Genomic DNA, 17,174 nt, shown 5'->3' with positions numbered 1-17,174 from the left:
TGTAGAAGCGGCTAACACCCCTAGTTAGGGAAATTTATTTGTTTTTGTTTGGGGCTTAAATATCGGACGGTTCTTGACCGAAGAGAAACTTGAGAAGCAGAGAGAAGCACCCCCAGTTTATAAACATTTTTATTGTCGACTTATTCAGCGGATACGTCGCTGACCGGGTGTTTTGAAAAGAATCACGTGAACCTTTTATACCAAAACGCAAAAAAAAAACAAGTGAAGACAAATTTTAGTGCGTGTATTAATCCGCACAAAGTGACAATCTATAAAAAGAAAGCGGAGGCCTTTAAAGAAGGTCCAATCGTATAAATGAAGGGGGCCAAGAAGAAGGTCTTATTCCAACCCAGCACCGGAAGAGTGACCCGAGCAACAACGCGCGGAGACAATCACCAACCCCGCAGTGCAAGCGCGCCAAGGCTAGGAGATTCACCTGAAAGAGAGCCGTGGGAGCGCGCACAGGATCAGCCAGGACAGGTAGATACCCTGTCTGAAGAAAACAACCTGGACCAATATTCTGAAATGGGAGGAGCCGCCGGAGGGGAGAATCTACCCCTAGGACCACCGAAAGGAAGATCAAGTATGCTTCCCCAATTTCAGAGGCACGAGGAGGACAACTTAGAGGCTGCCGAGCGACGTGAACAAAGATTGATGGAGCTCTTGAGGCAAAGCAATGAAATGCAGCGTGGAATGAGTGCCCAGATAGAAGCGCTGAAAGCCCAGATAACAGAAATGCAGTCTCCGACAGACAGGAGACCCGAACAGAAGGGACTGCCTTCGCCGCCCCGTACTGTCCCGAATCCAACGGACAGTTTTTTGAGATACCAAGAGACCCCGCCTCTGGAACCGGTAACACAGGACATGCTCAATAGCCAGATGCACCGGCTAAGAACACCCAGGCGGATGGACACCCCATCACACAGGCAGTTCAGAACAAACGAGAGGGAGTCGAGTCACCAACTGCATCCAGAGATCGATCGGAACTCATCATTCCAAGGACCGCGACCAAAAGATGTCAGATTGGACAGATGGAACCTAAAGTTCGATGGACGCGGACGCGGCATGACAGTTGAGAGTTTCCTATTCCGCGTGGACCGACTACAAGAATTGTATGACCTCAGCCGTCAACAAGTCTTTCGTGAATTCCATCTTCTGCTGGCAGGTGCAGCCACGAAATGGTATTGGCAGCTAATGGAAGACAGAGGATTACGACTTTGACTACTACTCATAACCCAGCGGCTTTTGCGCGGAGTCCGTCAGGCAAGACCGGGACAGCCGGGCGGACCAGGACCAACCCTTTCCGGTAAACACACGGAAGCCCAACCAAATCTCCCCTCATAAGAGCCTAGAACAACGAGAGAGGGAGAACGAACATGCTCGTGAACGTATCTTCAATGGCTCGGAAGATGCAGACAGCAAGATACGGACAACGCGAAAAATACTAAGATTATATGATGCCCGAGCAGACTACCGCCGGCTCAAGCAAAAGGTGGTGGACACAGTAGTGAGCGTGCAAAATGACAACCGTTTCTTTGCTAAAACGAAGGTCGATGGAGAAGAGATACTCGCATTACTGGACACAGGCGCCAGTGCGAACTGTATTGGCAGAGGAGCACACGCTTTCTTGGAAAACCGGACGCGGCCGATAAGGAAGCTAAGCGAAGAATGCGTACGCACAGCAAGCGGTGGTGAGACCCAAGTAACCGGAGCCATAACGTTACCCGTGGAATGGGAAGGAGAAACCAAGGACCTAGAGTTTTTGATAGTGCCAGTTCTGACACAACGATTTTATTTCGGAATTAATTTCTGGGATACGTTCGGCCTCACATTCCTCGGTAAAGGTAGACGCGAGGTTACCGCCGTCGAAACAACTCCGGATTTCGACCTTATGACCGGCGACCTAGACATGAACAATACGCTCAAGCCCGAGACCGCCTATACCCCACATCAGCTTACCCCAGAACAACATTGTAAGCTGCAGCAAGTGATAGACACATAGCCGTCTTGTCTAGAAAAAGGATTAGGAAAGACCAGTTTAGAGCAACATATAATTGAAGTGACCAACGAGGACTTACCAATCAAGCAGCGACATTACCCGATATCCCCAGCCAAACAGAAGCTGGTGTACGCCGAGCTAGATCGCATGTTAGGTCTAGGCGTGATCGAAGAAAGCAATAGTAGCTGGAGTTCACCGGTAACACTGGTGCAAAAAGGGCCGAAAAATCGCCTCTGCCTCGATGCGCGTAAAGTAAATTCCCGGACGATCAAAGATGCGTATCCACTACCACATATCGAGGGTCTTTTGAGTCGACTACAGGAAACGTATTACATTTCCGCAATTGATTTAAAAGACGCCTTTTGGCAAATACCTCTCGAAACCAAAAGCAGAGAGAAAACCGCGTTTACAGTGCCCGGCAGGCCACTGTATCAGTTTACAGTCATCCCGTTCGGCTTGTGCAATGCCGCGCAGCGAATGTGCCGACTAATGGATAAAGTTATACCAGCGGCGCTACGCGAGAATGTATTTGTGTATCTGGATGACTTACTGGTCTGTTCACCTACATTTGAAGCCCACATGGATATGTTGAGCCAGGTCAGTGCCTGCTTACAGCGGGCAGAGCTAACGATAAATGTAGACAAGAGCAAGTTTTGCTACAGCCAGGCAAGATATTTAGGATATGTAGTTGGGGGAGGATGCATCCGAACGGATGACACGAAAATACAATCGATACAGGAATTTCCCCAGCCTAGCTCCGCCAAACAGATGCGGAGGTTCCTGGGAATGACAGGCTGGTACAGGAGGTTCATCCAAAATTACGCCCAGACAGCGGCACCGCTTCACGACTGCTTGAAGAAAGACCGCATAAAGAAATTTGAATTGTCAGAAGAGGCAATTAAGGCGTTTGAACTTTTGAAAACCAGCATGGCAACAGCACCTGTACTCGTCACACCGGATTTTAAGAAACCATTTACCATCCAATGTGATGCCTCGACCACTGGAGTGGGGGGAGTTTTGTTCCAAACAGATGACGAGGGCGGAGAACATCCAATCGCCTATATGTCAGCCAAATTGAACAAAGCACAGCGGAATTACAGCATAACCGAGTTGGAGTGCTATGCCGCTATCCTCAGCATTACCAAATTCCGTGCCTACGTAGATGGGATGCCCTTCAAAGTGATCACTGACCACGCTAGCCTAAAATGGCTGATGAGTCAGAAAGACTTATCAGGCAGGCTTGCGCGATGGAGTCTGAAGCTACAAGCGTTCGACTTCACCATAGAACACAGGAAAGGATCACTAAATGTAGTCCCAGATGCTCTCTCACGAGTTCATATGGACGAGCTACAGAAGGCCGGTGCGGAAGAACTGGACATACACATCAACCTCGATTCGATCCTACGGAAACTAGGGGGAATACAGGCAGGAGATCCACAGATAAGTCTCCCAGACAAAATGGAACTTATCCGACAAAAAGTGACCCAAGGATTAAACCGAACTCATGAACGCGCAGAAAAGGCATATAACACCCGTAGCAAGCTCGTAGAGTTTTCCGTAGGACAAGTTGTCTATAGGAAAAACTACAAGCAGAGTAACAAAGCTGACGGATATAATGCCAAGCTGGGCCCGAATCGAATTCGCTGTGTTGTACTCCAGCGTAAGGGCAAAGCGCTATATGAGCTGGGCAATGCAGTAGGGAAAAGTGTCGGGGTATTCCATGCTAAAGACCTGTATGTCGCCTAAACCTCTGAACGTAATCCGACGACTCCAAAAGGCGACAAACTCAGAACTGCGAGATTGCACTACTTGATAGAAGCTCCCGATCACATGATGGGTAGAACAGTCATCAGAACTGCCTCAGTTCTGCTATAAAAGCCACAACCAGGGACCGACCAGTCACCAGACATGATGCGGTCCTCCAACAGCTATAACCAAGCCATCCGAGCTGCCCGCCGGCTTCGTCGGCTACAGGCTAGGTATGGGGACCAGGCATCATATCTGGCGCTCCTCGTCGAGTGGATGAACGGGCTTTGCCATGCCATCCACTTGAACGAGGATCATATCCAGCAATGCTGGATACACCGATACCAGTCAGAAGATGAAGAACTGGCATCCGAAATCGAGCAAGAGATCCGGCACCGGAGCCGAGATCAGGAAGAGGACCAGAACCAGTTGCTCCGAGTCCAGGAGCAACTACAAAGGAACCAAGCACACATCGCCCGGATACAACGGGAAACATGGAGAATGAGCCGGCGCATGAACCGCGCGGTCAGGAGAATTTACATTCGAAGCCCTCAACTTGGTATCCATGCGAGGCGAGAAGTAGCAGCCATCCTGAAAGAGCCGCTAAACTTAGATTAAAACATTGTAATTAATATAAAATGTTAAGCATATAAAAATAAAAATAATACAAAAAAAAAAAAACAATTCTTATACTTTTTAATATATTTTTCTTCGGGAAATGGGAAACCTTTTTATTCAACTTTTCACTTTTCAGCTGAGCAGCCCCTGGTCAAAAACCATGATTATGGCACACTCAGCAATTTTATTCTCAACTTTTTAGCTGTTACTCACTTCTGATTTTTATATATATATTTATATATTATTTTTCATTAAAACTATATTATATATTTTATTATGAGCCATATTTTTATTTACAGGTATAAATATGTATGTATGTATGTTTCCGTGCGAGGCCGGAAAGCTTTTCTTTTTCAGCATATATAATAATAAAATAACCAAGTACAATATTAAAACAATAAAGTAATAAGCCCGACTAGCTCATCTGAGACTGGGTTGATGTAGTGGGTCGACGCCACACGTAAATGGGCGCCTAAGAAAAGAATAAAGGAGAAGAAGGAGATCTAAAGAGATGGCCGTACGAGGATTTCTTTTGCGAAGTCATTCCATGCGAAGCCGCATCGATCACTTCGAGCCTGTTACGTACGCCCTTCCCCATACCAAGATTAACCCCGGCAAAACAACTGCCATTAGTTGAGGGTAGGGGCCGTAATGACTAACCACACTGCGATTGATAAAAGCAAAACAGCAAAAACAATTCGACAACTCATGGGTGTCGCGTGGCCAGAACAACGACCACGATCGACCTGCTCGTAACCGTAATCCAGTAAGGTGGCAAAGTGCACCAGCCGGCCATTGACTCCTAAAATAGGGGAAATGGAGAAACAGTACCCCTAGGTGGGAACACCTAGTTAATTCATCCAATATGGGGGCTAGCGAAAGCTCTAGTCCGGTATAAAAGACCCCAGCCAAATGGAGAAAGACAGAAATTGTTCTGATCTCTCCATGACGGTGGTCTAGAAGTGCAACTCCCGTCAACACAGACCACGACTGGAAGAAGGGTGGTGTCCAGAAGGATGTCTTGACGTTTCCCTAGGATCAACTTCACCCAGGAGAAAGTCCCGATAACCGGTACTGCGATCGACCACAATCTGGAGGAAGTCAACCAGCAAAATCCCGAAGGACGAAAATAACTAGTGAACCAAGTGAATGGCCTAAGGACCCCAAGATGGGTAGCAAAACGTCTAAAGTGGCCGGCAGCACCGCCAATGTGATTAACACAGTAGAGATCGTTGACCACCAAGATGATATTCAGGATGTCAACAAGACCATGAAGCTCATCGTTGGACTACTCCTGGTTATAGTGCTCCTTAAGGTTGTAAAGATCTACAAGCGCTCTGTCCAGAGACGCCGCGACCAACATCATGCCCTGGAGAAAGTGGTGACCCACATTGGAGCATAAGCCGAGCCGATACAGTGAAGTGAAACCACCAAAAAGACAATAAAAGCAGCAAAAAGACAATAGAAACAATACAAATAATAATAAATAAATTGCACTCCAATATTATAAACAAAAAAGTGAATCGCCAAAACAATCAAAAACAATTTGCGAGTACATGCATTTCTGAATGCAAGTGTAAACAGAACCCCCAATTACATACGCTGAACAAGAAATTGGAGCTGCACCGACCAGCCCAGCCCGAGCATTGGAACTGACGTGTGCCTCAGTGGAACTCGCATACGATGCATACATACATACATATCTATACAGCGATAGTGTTATTTTTTTTGTGTAACATAATTTTTGTGTTTTGTTTTTGTAAACCGCCTTCAAGTCTTGCACGTATATATGTATATAAACCAATTATAAAATCTCCCAAAGCCCAGGATCCGGAGCGTCGAGATCTCATCGCCCAGGATTAAAAAGAGGGTAAGTTTGTCGGAACACGGTTCCTTTTCTCATACATACATATATATATATATATATCCGTGCATCATGATTACATCAGAAGCTTTAGCAAAAACAATAGACACTGATCCACAATTTAACGTAAGAATTTTATACTTGTTATCAAAAGCGACCCTACCAATAACAGTGAATGAATTGGAATACTTATATATTGAGACCTTCCGTCTAGATTTTTCTCCACTTGCCCACTGTAAAAAGACCGAAAAAGCTATCATTATCTCTACCGTTCCAACGGTCATTGTTCTTTCCCGTCTGGATAAGAATTTGTTTTTGGGCAATGTTAATACTTTCCTAGTTAAGACAAAGAATTAATCTGTTAGGAATACATGTAATAATATATAATATCCACATATAATAATTGTTTCATATATATAATCATTTAGATATACTTTTCTTTTTATACCTTTTTTTATACATAATAATTAAATGTTAATTTTTCAGCGGCCAGTATCAGCCTTGTAATTGTATGACAATTGCAAGAGCCCTCTGAGCGACGTTTGCAGTCGTGAATAGTCAGCATTTTGCTGATGTGTGCACCTTCACAGGTGGTCAAATCGATACTCTCCGCTAATACAATAATTGTCAATTAATTTAATCCCTATATGAATTAACCAATATTATGTTATTCAACACCGGCACACGCCGACATAAATATTATTTAATAAATTTATAATGTGAAAAAGAATTCAAAACCATGGTGTGCTAGAACTCTAACAAAGGGGGTGTGCTGACGCGAGGAGTGAAGTAGGTCAAGAACAATGACATAACTTTCGACGGACAACCTTGACAATAGGGGATCGTATTGCGCGGCCCGCGACGATCCATTGGCACACGAATGTGTGAAGGGGAGGGAATATGGCCAAAACACAGCCCGATCGTAATGCGATCAAGCGACAGCTAAGCTTGTGGGGCAGTGTGGACTGACGACCGACGAACTTTATGAAGTAATATTATTTTCCAGGCACTTTTAATATTTATTCTCGTTATGTTGGAGAGGAGAGAGGCTTACCAAGATCCCACGACCCGAATACGACGTAGCTTATGCCGGCAAATGGTGCCAGAATATCGGACGCCTCTCCCTCGACCCAAGTCCCTGTCAGGACTCGGGCACTAATATGCCCACGTAACAATAGCGAGGAACACACTCGCGCCCACCTACGTGTTAACGTAGTTCTCTACTTATAAAACGACTGCATTGGATTACCAACGGCCAGCCGGCCCTTCAATATTATGACTGCAGCGAGGGACTACCCCCGCGACCACATACTTGTATCGGCCAGCCACCCGGCAGTTAACAATTCACTGCTCCTGCTCCGGGTCTCCCCGCGCCCACGAGCTCACAGGCCGCGATTAGTAGGCCAGCCATAACCCTAGACTGCTGCACGTCAGCACCAATAGGGGAATACAAAAGTTAATTTAGAACAGCTTGAAATAGGCGTCCCTATATATCTACACTGACCTCCGGAAATCCTTTTTTTTATTTTCTTACCATTTTTAATTTAATAGTTTTCACACCAGCTTTTGCACGAACACCGCCAAAGATTAAATTTCTTATTCTTTGGGCCGCGACTAACGGCCTTCATAGAAACTCACTCGCTAAATCTGGTATTTTTTCTAGTACTTCCTTAGCTCATCTTCATCTCACCGCGCTGAAAAACAGACACGACGAAAAGCGTTAGTCGCGTATTGGCTTCTCGCTCACTGTGAGTACTATGCTTAAATTTGTATATAAATATTTTCAACGCGGACTTTCGCAAGCTAAATGAAAGAACGGTACCCGACAGGTACCTGATGCCAAATTTCTCAATGATATTGGGGAACATTGGCAAAGTCAAATACTTCACTACGCTCGACCTGAAGTCCGGCTACCATCAAATTACGCTCGCTAAACGCGACCGTGAGAAAACGTCGTTCTCGGTAAAAGCCTAGTACTCAGATCGACGAAAACAGCGAGCTATCCATAGGAGTGAGCGGGAGGCAAATACGCGGCTAACGCTTTTCGTCGAGTCTGTTTTTCAGCGCGGTACTTAGATGAGCTAAGAAAATACCAGAAAAATACCATATTTAGCGTGTGAATTTCGATGAACGCCACGAGCTGCGGCCCAAAGAATAAGAAATTCAATCCTTGACGGTGTTCGTGGAAAGGCGATGTTGAAACTAAAAACTAAAAATAAAAGGAAAACCTCAAAATCGGATGCAGGAGGTCAGTGCAGATGAAATAGGACGCCAAATCCAAGCTTATGCCCTTTATTGTGAGACTTCACCGACAGGAAACCATTCCACAAAAGGGTCAAATTCGCAGAATAGTTGAAGTGCTGTAGGAGATCCACTAGAGAATCCCAGTGGGAAGGAACATGCCGAGTGGGACTTCAATGCCTACATGGACATCCTGCCGGGCGCGTCCCCGCAAAGAAAGTAAGATCTGGCCAAAAGAATTTGGTTGCGTTGTACTAACAGAAGTATCTTTTTAGCAGAACCAGCAGTAATACGATCTCCGACGACCTCTCCATTAGGACTCCGGACACCACTACCACCAGCTACTTGGCAGCTTAAGCGGAGCTGGAGGACCTTCTGGCTTCTATAGGGAGGAGGAAAATAGTGCGCCCGCTAAGGAACAGTTGGAGAAGCCATAGACAGCCACTGCCAGGATGCTAAGCGACTTCCTGCAGCATCAGCGGATCAACCCCGTTCTCCCACTTCCTCAAGGTCCAATATGCCTATTGGGACTCGGAGCTGTAATGCGGTGGAGCGGGAAAGATGGCGAAGCATCCGTGGGACGAGAAGGAAGCTTTAAACTACTAATTTACATAAATGAAAACATTTGTTGAACATTCCATTTATTTTTATTTAAATTTCTTTGTGTACCAGTAGACTCCTCCTTTTTAAATTTCTCCAATTGATTTGTTTTCCGCTTGGCAACAAACCCAGCTTCTTGACAGTAAGACCATGCTATATGCATTGCGGGTGAACTTTGAAAACTTCGGTCACACTACACAGAACAAGATTTTTCGACTAGTGAAACTTTTAGCCGATCTGAGTACTAGGCTAAACGGAGGAAAGTATGAGTTCCGAAGACTTTCATTCGGGCTCACAAATGCGGCCTGCATTTTCCGCGGTTTTCGTCGATGTGAGTACTAGGCTTAAATTTGTAAATCTAAACATTTTCAACGAGCGGCCGCGTGACAGGTCGTGCGTGTTTCGTGCCACGGCCTATGGAGAACTCGTTGGATATCGGATTACTGGTGGCTTTGCCAAAAAGATTTATATTAGTACAAAGTAAAAAAATTCTTTTAGCCAGAACTTCTTTTCTTGGCGTGGACCCGTTTGGCAGGATGTCCATGTAGGGACCGAAGTCCCACTCGTCATGCTCCTTCCTATTTGCCTCTCGTTTACTCCTATGGTTAGCTCGCGGATTTCGTTGATGTGAGTACTAGGCCTTATGGGGTAAGCTCGGTTTTTATACATACCCTTCAGTTCTGCAGTAGGGACGCGGTGACATGGCTCAAGGCAAAAAGCTTTTTGTTTTTTTTTTGTGCCTAAATCGCTGTGCCGCTGTTGACGTCATTAGAGAAGTCGGCGCAGTGTAGAAGACTGCCTACGAAAACGATCGTGCAACAAAGAGAGGCAGATATTCGGAGCTTCCCTCTCTTTCTTTGTCTTATAATCTGCCTGCACTCGGCGCTCTCAGAGACAAATTTCGGCAGGTCCGTTATTTCATTTGAGTCTCTCCGTTATGTCCGGCTAGCGACTAATGTTTCGGCGGAAAAGTTTTCGTGGCGCAGCGACTTGTGAATGCCCTAATATTTTAGGAGCATTATTTTATATCGAAGAAAAACAACCAATATTGTTTTATAAAAGTAAATTATTTGATTATAGTAAAATTAAGTAAATTGAATTTACTTTTAATGTTGTGCTTACGTATTATACATTAATATTACAATATAATTTTTTAGTTAAGTTATAGAAATTAAGTTCGTTAAAATTTATTTTAATATTTTTTTAATAGTACATTTTTAAAGAATTCATTTTGTATTTTTTACTCAAAAAAGTAAAAATTATGTAGTCGGATATTTTTCGCTTTAGAAAGGGTATAGGTGCAGTGACACGCGCCAACAGCGAAGAGAAATTAAAAGAAATCATGTAAAGGGGTGAGAGGAATACTTGGTTCATTCTGTTTGAGTTATTGAAAGGGAAGCAGTCATTTAAATTGTGCGCAGCAGATTTACTTCTTTCGTTTTTTAAAGTGAAAATAATAAAGTCAGGTAAGTGTTACATTAAGTTGAAGATGTTGTACATTGATCTTAGTTTAAAGTATTGAGGAGCCTTGGCCAAGGATTCGGAGGACCCGGACAAAGGTTTAAGGAAGGCGATGACCAATGTAAAAAGCAAATTAACGTAACATAAAATTAGGCTTACTTACAATAATTGTCCTTTAACAGAAAACCTGAATAACATTATTTAATTAAAATATATTTAAAAGTATATACAAATTTATGTATTTTAAATTCTATAAGTAAAAACTCATATGAAAAATTCTGATTTTCACAAGTGATTTCACTTGAGACGTGTCACTTGCAAGTGATTTCATAAGTGTAGTAGGCCAGCCATAACCCTAGACTGCTGCACGGGATCACGTCAGCACGAATAGGGGAATACAAAAGTTAATTTAGAACAGCTTGAAATAGGCGTCCCTATAAATCTACACTGACCTCCTGAAATCCTTTTTTTTATTTTCTTACCATTTTTAATTTAATAGTTTTCACACCAGCTTTTGCACGAACACCGCCAAAGATTAAATTTCTTATTCTTTGGGCCGCGACTAACGGCCTTCATAGAAACTCACTCGCTAAATCTGGTATTTTTTCTAGTACTTCCTTAGCTCATCTTCATCTCACCGCGCTGAAAAACAGACACGACGAAAAGCGTTAGTCGCGTATTGGCTTCTCGCTCACTGTGAGTACTATGCTTAAATTTGTATATAAATATTTTCAACGCGGACTTTCGCAAGTTAAATGAAAGAACGGTACCCGACAGGTACCTGATGCCAAATTTCTCAATGATATTGGGGAACATTGGCAAAGTCAAATACTTCACTACGCTCGACCTGAAGTCCGGCTACCATCAAATTACGCTCGCTAAACGCGACCGTGAGAAAACGTCGTTCTCGGTAAAAGCCTAGTACTCAGATCGACGAAAACAGCGAGCTAACCATAGGAGTGAGCGGGAGGCAAATACGCGGCTAACGCTTTTCGTCGAGTCTGTTTTTCAGCGCGGTACTTAGATGAGCTAAGAAAATACCAGAAAAATACCATATTTAGCGTGTGAATTTCGATGAACGCCACGAGCCGCGGCCCAAAGAATAAGAAATTCAATCCTTGGCGGTGTTCGTGGAAAGGAGATGTTGAAACTAAAAACTAAAAATAAAAGGAAAACCTTAAAATCGGATGCAGGAGTTCAGTGCAGATGAAATAGGACGCCAAATCCAAGCTTATGCCCTTTATTGTGAGACTTCACCGACAGGAAACCATTCCACAAAAGGGTCAAATTCGCAGAATAGTTGAAGTGCTGTAGGAGATCCACTAGAGAATCCCAGTGGGAAGGAACATGCCGAGTGGGACTTCAATGCCTACATGGACATCCTGCCGGGCGCGTCCCCGCAAAGAAAGTAAGATCTGGCCAAAAGAATTTGGTTGCGTTGTACTAACAGAAGTATCTTTTTAGCAGAACCACCAGTAATACGATCTCCGACGACCTCTCCATTAGGACTCCGGACACCACTACCACCAGCTACTTGGCAGCTTAAGCGGAGCTAGAGGACCTTCTGGCTTCTATAGGGAGGAGGAAAATAGTGCGCCCGCTAAGGAACAGTTGGAGAAGCCATAGACAGCCACTGCCAGGATGCTAAGCGACTTCCTGCAGCATCAGCGGATCAACCCCGTTCTCCCACTTCCTCAAGGTCCAATATGCCTATTGGGACTCGGAGCTGTAATGCGGTGGAGCGGGAAAGATGGCGAAGCATCCGTGGGACGAGAAGGAAGCTTTAAACTACTAATTTACATAAATGAAAACATTCGTTGAACATTCCATTTATTTTTATTTAAATTTCTTTGTGTACCAGTAGACTCCTCCTTTTTAAATTTCTCCAATTGATTTGTTTTCCGCTTGGCAACAAACCCAGCTTCTTGACAGTAAGACCATGCTATATGCATTGCGGGTGAACTTTGAAAACTTCGGTCACACTACACAGAATAAGATTTTTCGACTAGTGAAACTTTTAGCCGATCTGAGTACTAGGCTAAACGGAGGAAAGTATGAGTTCCGAAGACTTTCATTCGGGCTCACAAATGCGGCCTGCATTTTCCGCGGTTTTCGTCGATGTGAGTACTAGGCTTAAATTTGTAAATCTAAACATTTTCAACGAGCGGCCGCGTGTCAGGTCGTGCGTGTTTCGTGCCACGGCCTATGGAGAACTCGTTGGATATCGGATTACTGGTGGCTTTGCCAAAAAGATTTATATTAGTACAAAGTAAAAAAATTCTTTTAGCCAGAACTTCTTTTCTTGGCGTGGACCCGTTTGGCAGGATGTCCATGTAGGGACCGAAGCCCCACTCGTCATGCTCCTTCCTATTTGCCTCTCGTTTACTCCTATGGTTAGCTCGCGGATTTCGTTGATGTGAGTACTAGGCCTTATGGGGTAAGCTCGGTTTTTATACATACCCTTCAGTTCTGCAGTAGGGACAAGGTGACATGGCTCAAGGCAAAAAGCTTTTTTGTTTTTTTTTGTGCCTAAAACGCTGTGCCGCTGTTGACGTCATTGATGACATTAAAATTTGGCATTAACGGACACTTTTATAAAATAATTAGCCCTTTTTTCGGTGCAACTCTGAATTTTTGTTTTTGACAGTGAAAATTGAAGCATTCACTACGAAAACATATAAATTGATTAGGGGGAACATTTGAAAATGGAAGGTGTCGAAGTAATAGGTGTGTTTTGATTAGCCACAGCTGTTCAGATCTGTTCTTATCGGATTGTAGATATCCTCTATGGGAACCGGGGCACACAGCCGCTTAAAATCGGTATTGCGACTTTAAGCGGATTTATGTGCACATAGAGAATCACTGAAGCGAACAGCTGATCGGCGTAAGCAAGCCGTATCCAAATGGGGAGGACGTGCAAGTTCAGATGCTCCGAAAAAAATAGAAAACGGCGCAAAACTAAATACAATTTGTACGCTAGCATGTGGAATGATATGGATATGATCCGTTGACAACGAATGGAATCAACGGGAAAAGTGAGTAATACACCTTTCCATAGAGTCCGTCCTCTCGAAACACTTCGGATTTATGACAATGAAACTCCGACTCCCACAGGGCACATCCACCATCTACCATCCGATAACAGCTGATCTGAAAACCTATGACTAGTCAAAACAAACCTGTTGCTTCTGCGCCTCCCATTTTTAAATGTAAATCTCCGATTGCCACAGAGCACATTTACCATCTAACATCCGATAACAGCTGATCTGGGTAATCGAACCAAGCCTGTTGCTTTTGCGCCTTCCATTTTCGGTTGTTCCCTGTCATCATTGTTTACGTTTTCGTAGTGAATGTTTCAACTTCCACTGTCAAGAACAAAAGCTCATAGTTGCACTGAACAAACATCGCCTTACTATCGCATAAAAGAGCCCGTCAAATTTGGATGTGGAACTAACTGGAAAATTTTCGGTACGGCAAAACCTCATGGATTATCTGTTCAACGGATGGTACGGGATGGATGGATCTCTGTGAGAAGACGCTATTAAAGGGAAATCTCTAAAGAGTTTGTTAATTTAGCCTAGTACTCAGATCGGCTAAGAGTTTCACTAGTCGAAAAATCTTATTCATTGTAGAGTGACCGAAGTTTTCAAAGTTCATCCGCAATGCATGTGGCATGGTCTTACTGTCAAGCAGCTGGGCTTGTTGCCAAACGGAAAACAAATCAATTGAAAAAAGAAGAGTCTGCTAATGCACAAAGAAGTTAAAACCAAAATAAATGATATGCTCAACGAAGGTTTTTATTTATGTAAATTAGAGTTAGTTTAAGGCTTCCTTCTCGTCCCACGGATGCTTCGCTATCTTTCTCTCGCCATCTGCAGCCCAGCTCCGAGTCCCAATAGGCTGGCCAATAATGGCTGGTGATGGCTCCTCCAGCTGTCCCTTAGCGGCCGACCATATTTTCTCCTCCCGCTTTAGCTATCAAATAGCTGGTGGAGGTGGAGTCCTCAATGGAGAGCTCGTCGGAGATCGAGCGATGTCCGATGTCCCTTTCCACTGGGATTCTTTAGTGAATCTCCTCCAGCGCTTTAATTATTCTGCGGATTTGCCCCGTTGTGGTATTGCTTCCTGTCGGTCAAGTCCCACAACAATGGGCAACAGCTGGGATTAGGCGTCTTTTTTCATCTGCACTGACCTCCCTTAGCCGTTTTTGGTGTTTTTCTTCCATTTTTAATTTTGAAATTCCCCACCGCTTCTGCACGAATGACGCCAAAGATTAATCTCGTATTTTTTCTGGTATTTCCTTAGCTCATCTGAGTACCGCGCTGAAATACAGACACGACGAAAACCTTTAGCCGCGTACTTGCCTCTCGCTCACTCCTATGGTTAGCTCGCGGTTTTCGTCGATCTGAGTACTAGGCTTTTGTCTTGAGAATTCTTGTCTCGTTAAAAAATACAAAAAACTTATTCAACTGAAATAGTTGCTTAGTTTTTGTTGTTATTTAATAATGGAAACAATATAACACATCTTGTTTTAATACTGACTGCAATTGTAAAAATTTTAAATGCAAATTACAGTTGAAATAATGTTTGTAAATTCAATGCATTGTTATTTTCTGATACTGAAATTGTGTTTAATGGTGTTTCTATGTCTGGAGGTATATTTTATCGTTATCGATGGGGTCACACTTAAAATCATATATTTACTACTTTGTGTTCCAAGAATTTAAGTTAAGATTGGTCCATCGCGTACTGCAATTGCAATTTCTGAAAAGTATTGCGTTCATGTTATTATTCAAATTTCCTAGACCATTTGATAACAATGAGTAAAGTTCGTTATCAGCGTCCCCTTAATTTTGAGAAATGTATGTAAAATGGGTATGCTTATTGCTATCATTAAACACCCTTTGATTTAAGCTCCCGAAACTGATGGTGAACTCAGAAAACGTCAGGAAATAGAAAGACTTATTGAACAAAGCGTCGACCAGCATCTTGCGTTGGATGTGCTTGTAAAGTTGTCCGTGACGCCTCACGGATTGGTCAACGACCATTTGCGCAGAATTTTGTGGCCGCAATTGGCAGGTGTCGACGTAAACATCTTAGAACAAGCTCCAGCTCTCGACAAGTTGCAACACCACCCTGAATATAATCAGGTTGTATTGGATGTAAATCGCTCTTTAAAGAGATTTCCACCTGGTATTCCATATGAACAACGCATTGCACTGCAAGATCAACTTACTGTTCTGATATTACGTGTAATCCATAAGTACCCCAATTTGAGGTATTATCAAGGTTATCACGATGTCGCTGTCACGTTTCTGTTGGTGGTTGGCGAAGAAATAGCTTATGCCATAATGGAGCACCTCTCCAAAACGCATTTTTCCGAATGTATGCAGGAGACGATGGAAGCCACTCAGAGACGGCTTATGTTTATTTGGCCTGTCATAAAGTTTGAAAATCCAGAACTTTATAAGTTTTTGCAAAGATCAACGGTCGGAACTTTATTCGCGTTGCCTTGGTATTTGACTTGGTTTGGACACAGTTTAAATTCCTACAAAGCTGTAGTCCGTTTATATGACTATTTTTTAGCATCGCCTATTTATACACCTATATTTGTAACAGCTGCGATTCTACTGTATCGGTCAAATGAAATACTGAAAGAGGACTGTGATATGGCATCAGTGCATTGTCTTTTATCAACGGTATATAATGGTTCCAAAAAACATTCATATCTTACGACTACAATTTTTTTTAGCTACCAGAAGATTTGCCCTTTGAAGAGCTTTTAAAAACTTCGAACAAACTTATGAATAAGTATAGCTTAACAGTAGTAGAGCAAGATGTTGAAAAACTTATTTACCAAGAGTAAGTACATTTAGAAAGCTGTATAAATTTAAACAAAATATTAATTACTTGCAATAGAAAAAAACAGCGGACAGCTGAGGAAAACATGGTCATAGAACGACGGCGGAAGATACCTGGGCCAGCCACAGCAAATCAAATTTCTAGCATAAGCCAATTGCTTACAAATATGTTTACTTCAAAGTCGGTGATATTTACAACTGCGATTTCTATTGTAGTAGGTGTATGTGCATATTATTACAAGAATCAGTACTTGGCGGCAGGTATAAGCTGAGTTTTAACTGCTTATTCTTGTCTTCATTTAAATATGATCTATATTTTGCGGATTAACCAAATTCTCCCAAAAGTTAGTTTAATGATAGGTGTTCGGTTTTTGTAAAATAAGATTAATAAAATAATGCTTAATATAGAAAAAAAGTTTATATTATTTAATTTCCAATCGAATGGGATAACAGGTAGAAAGAAGCGTTTCCGACACCATAAAGTATATACATATAATATTGATCATGATCCCTAGCCGTGTCCGTCTGTCTCCGTATAAACGCTAAGATCTCGGCAACTATAAGAGGTAGAACACTGGGACTTGACATGTAGATTCTTGGGCTTCCTGCGCAGCGCATGTTTGCTTCAGCCGGGTGCCACGACGCTCACAATCGCCCATAACTCTAAAAACCGTATACCGCCCACATTTTGTATTATTTTGTAAAAATACAAGAGATTTTGTTCTTATTAACAATACCCATCTGCACGCAAAAAGTATTCAAATCGGATCATTCAATAAAAAGT

At 43.1% G+C, this 17,174-nt stretch overlaps 2 protein-coding genes across 4 annotated transcripts in view; one reads left to right on the top strand and one right to left on the bottom strand.

Annotated features, from left to right (window-relative positions):
• Positions 1–7,956, bottom strand: part of LOC139354524 (uncharacterized) — a 38,591-nt gene extending 30,635 nt beyond the window's left edge. The window contains exon 1 of one of the 3 annotated variants that reach the window (XR_011605493.1): positions 7,762–7,956. The gene's annotated coding sequence lies outside the window, so the exon portion shown is untranslated. The remainder of the gene's footprint in view (positions 1–7,761) is intronic. The other 2 variants (XR_011605491.1, XR_011605489.1) reach the window with 2 other exon arrangements.
• Positions 7,957–15,209: 7,253 nt separating this feature from the next.
• On the top strand, positions 15,210–16,805 carry LOC139354525 (TBC1 domain family member 20). Its single transcript, XM_070998767.1, has 4 exons — positions 15,210–15,391; positions 15,444–16,228; positions 16,282–16,391; positions 16,449–16,805. Exons 1-4 carry the CDS (start codon positions 15,349–15,351, stop codon positions 16,660–16,662), a joined length of 1,152 nt encoding a protein of 383 aa, XP_070854868.1. The 5' UTR covers positions 15,210–15,348; the 3' UTR covers positions 16,663–16,805.
• Positions 16,806–17,174: the final 369 nt, after the last annotated feature.

Source organism: Drosophila suzukii, assembly GCF_043229965.1.
Source record: "Drosophila suzukii chromosome 2 unlocalized genomic scaffold, CBGP_Dsuzu_IsoJpt1.0 scf_2c, whole genome shotgun sequence".
NCBI classification, from domain to species: Eukaryota; Metazoa; Arthropoda; class Insecta; order Diptera; family Drosophilidae; genus Drosophila; species Drosophila suzukii.
This window is presented reverse-complemented; position numbering and strand designations above follow the sequence as displayed.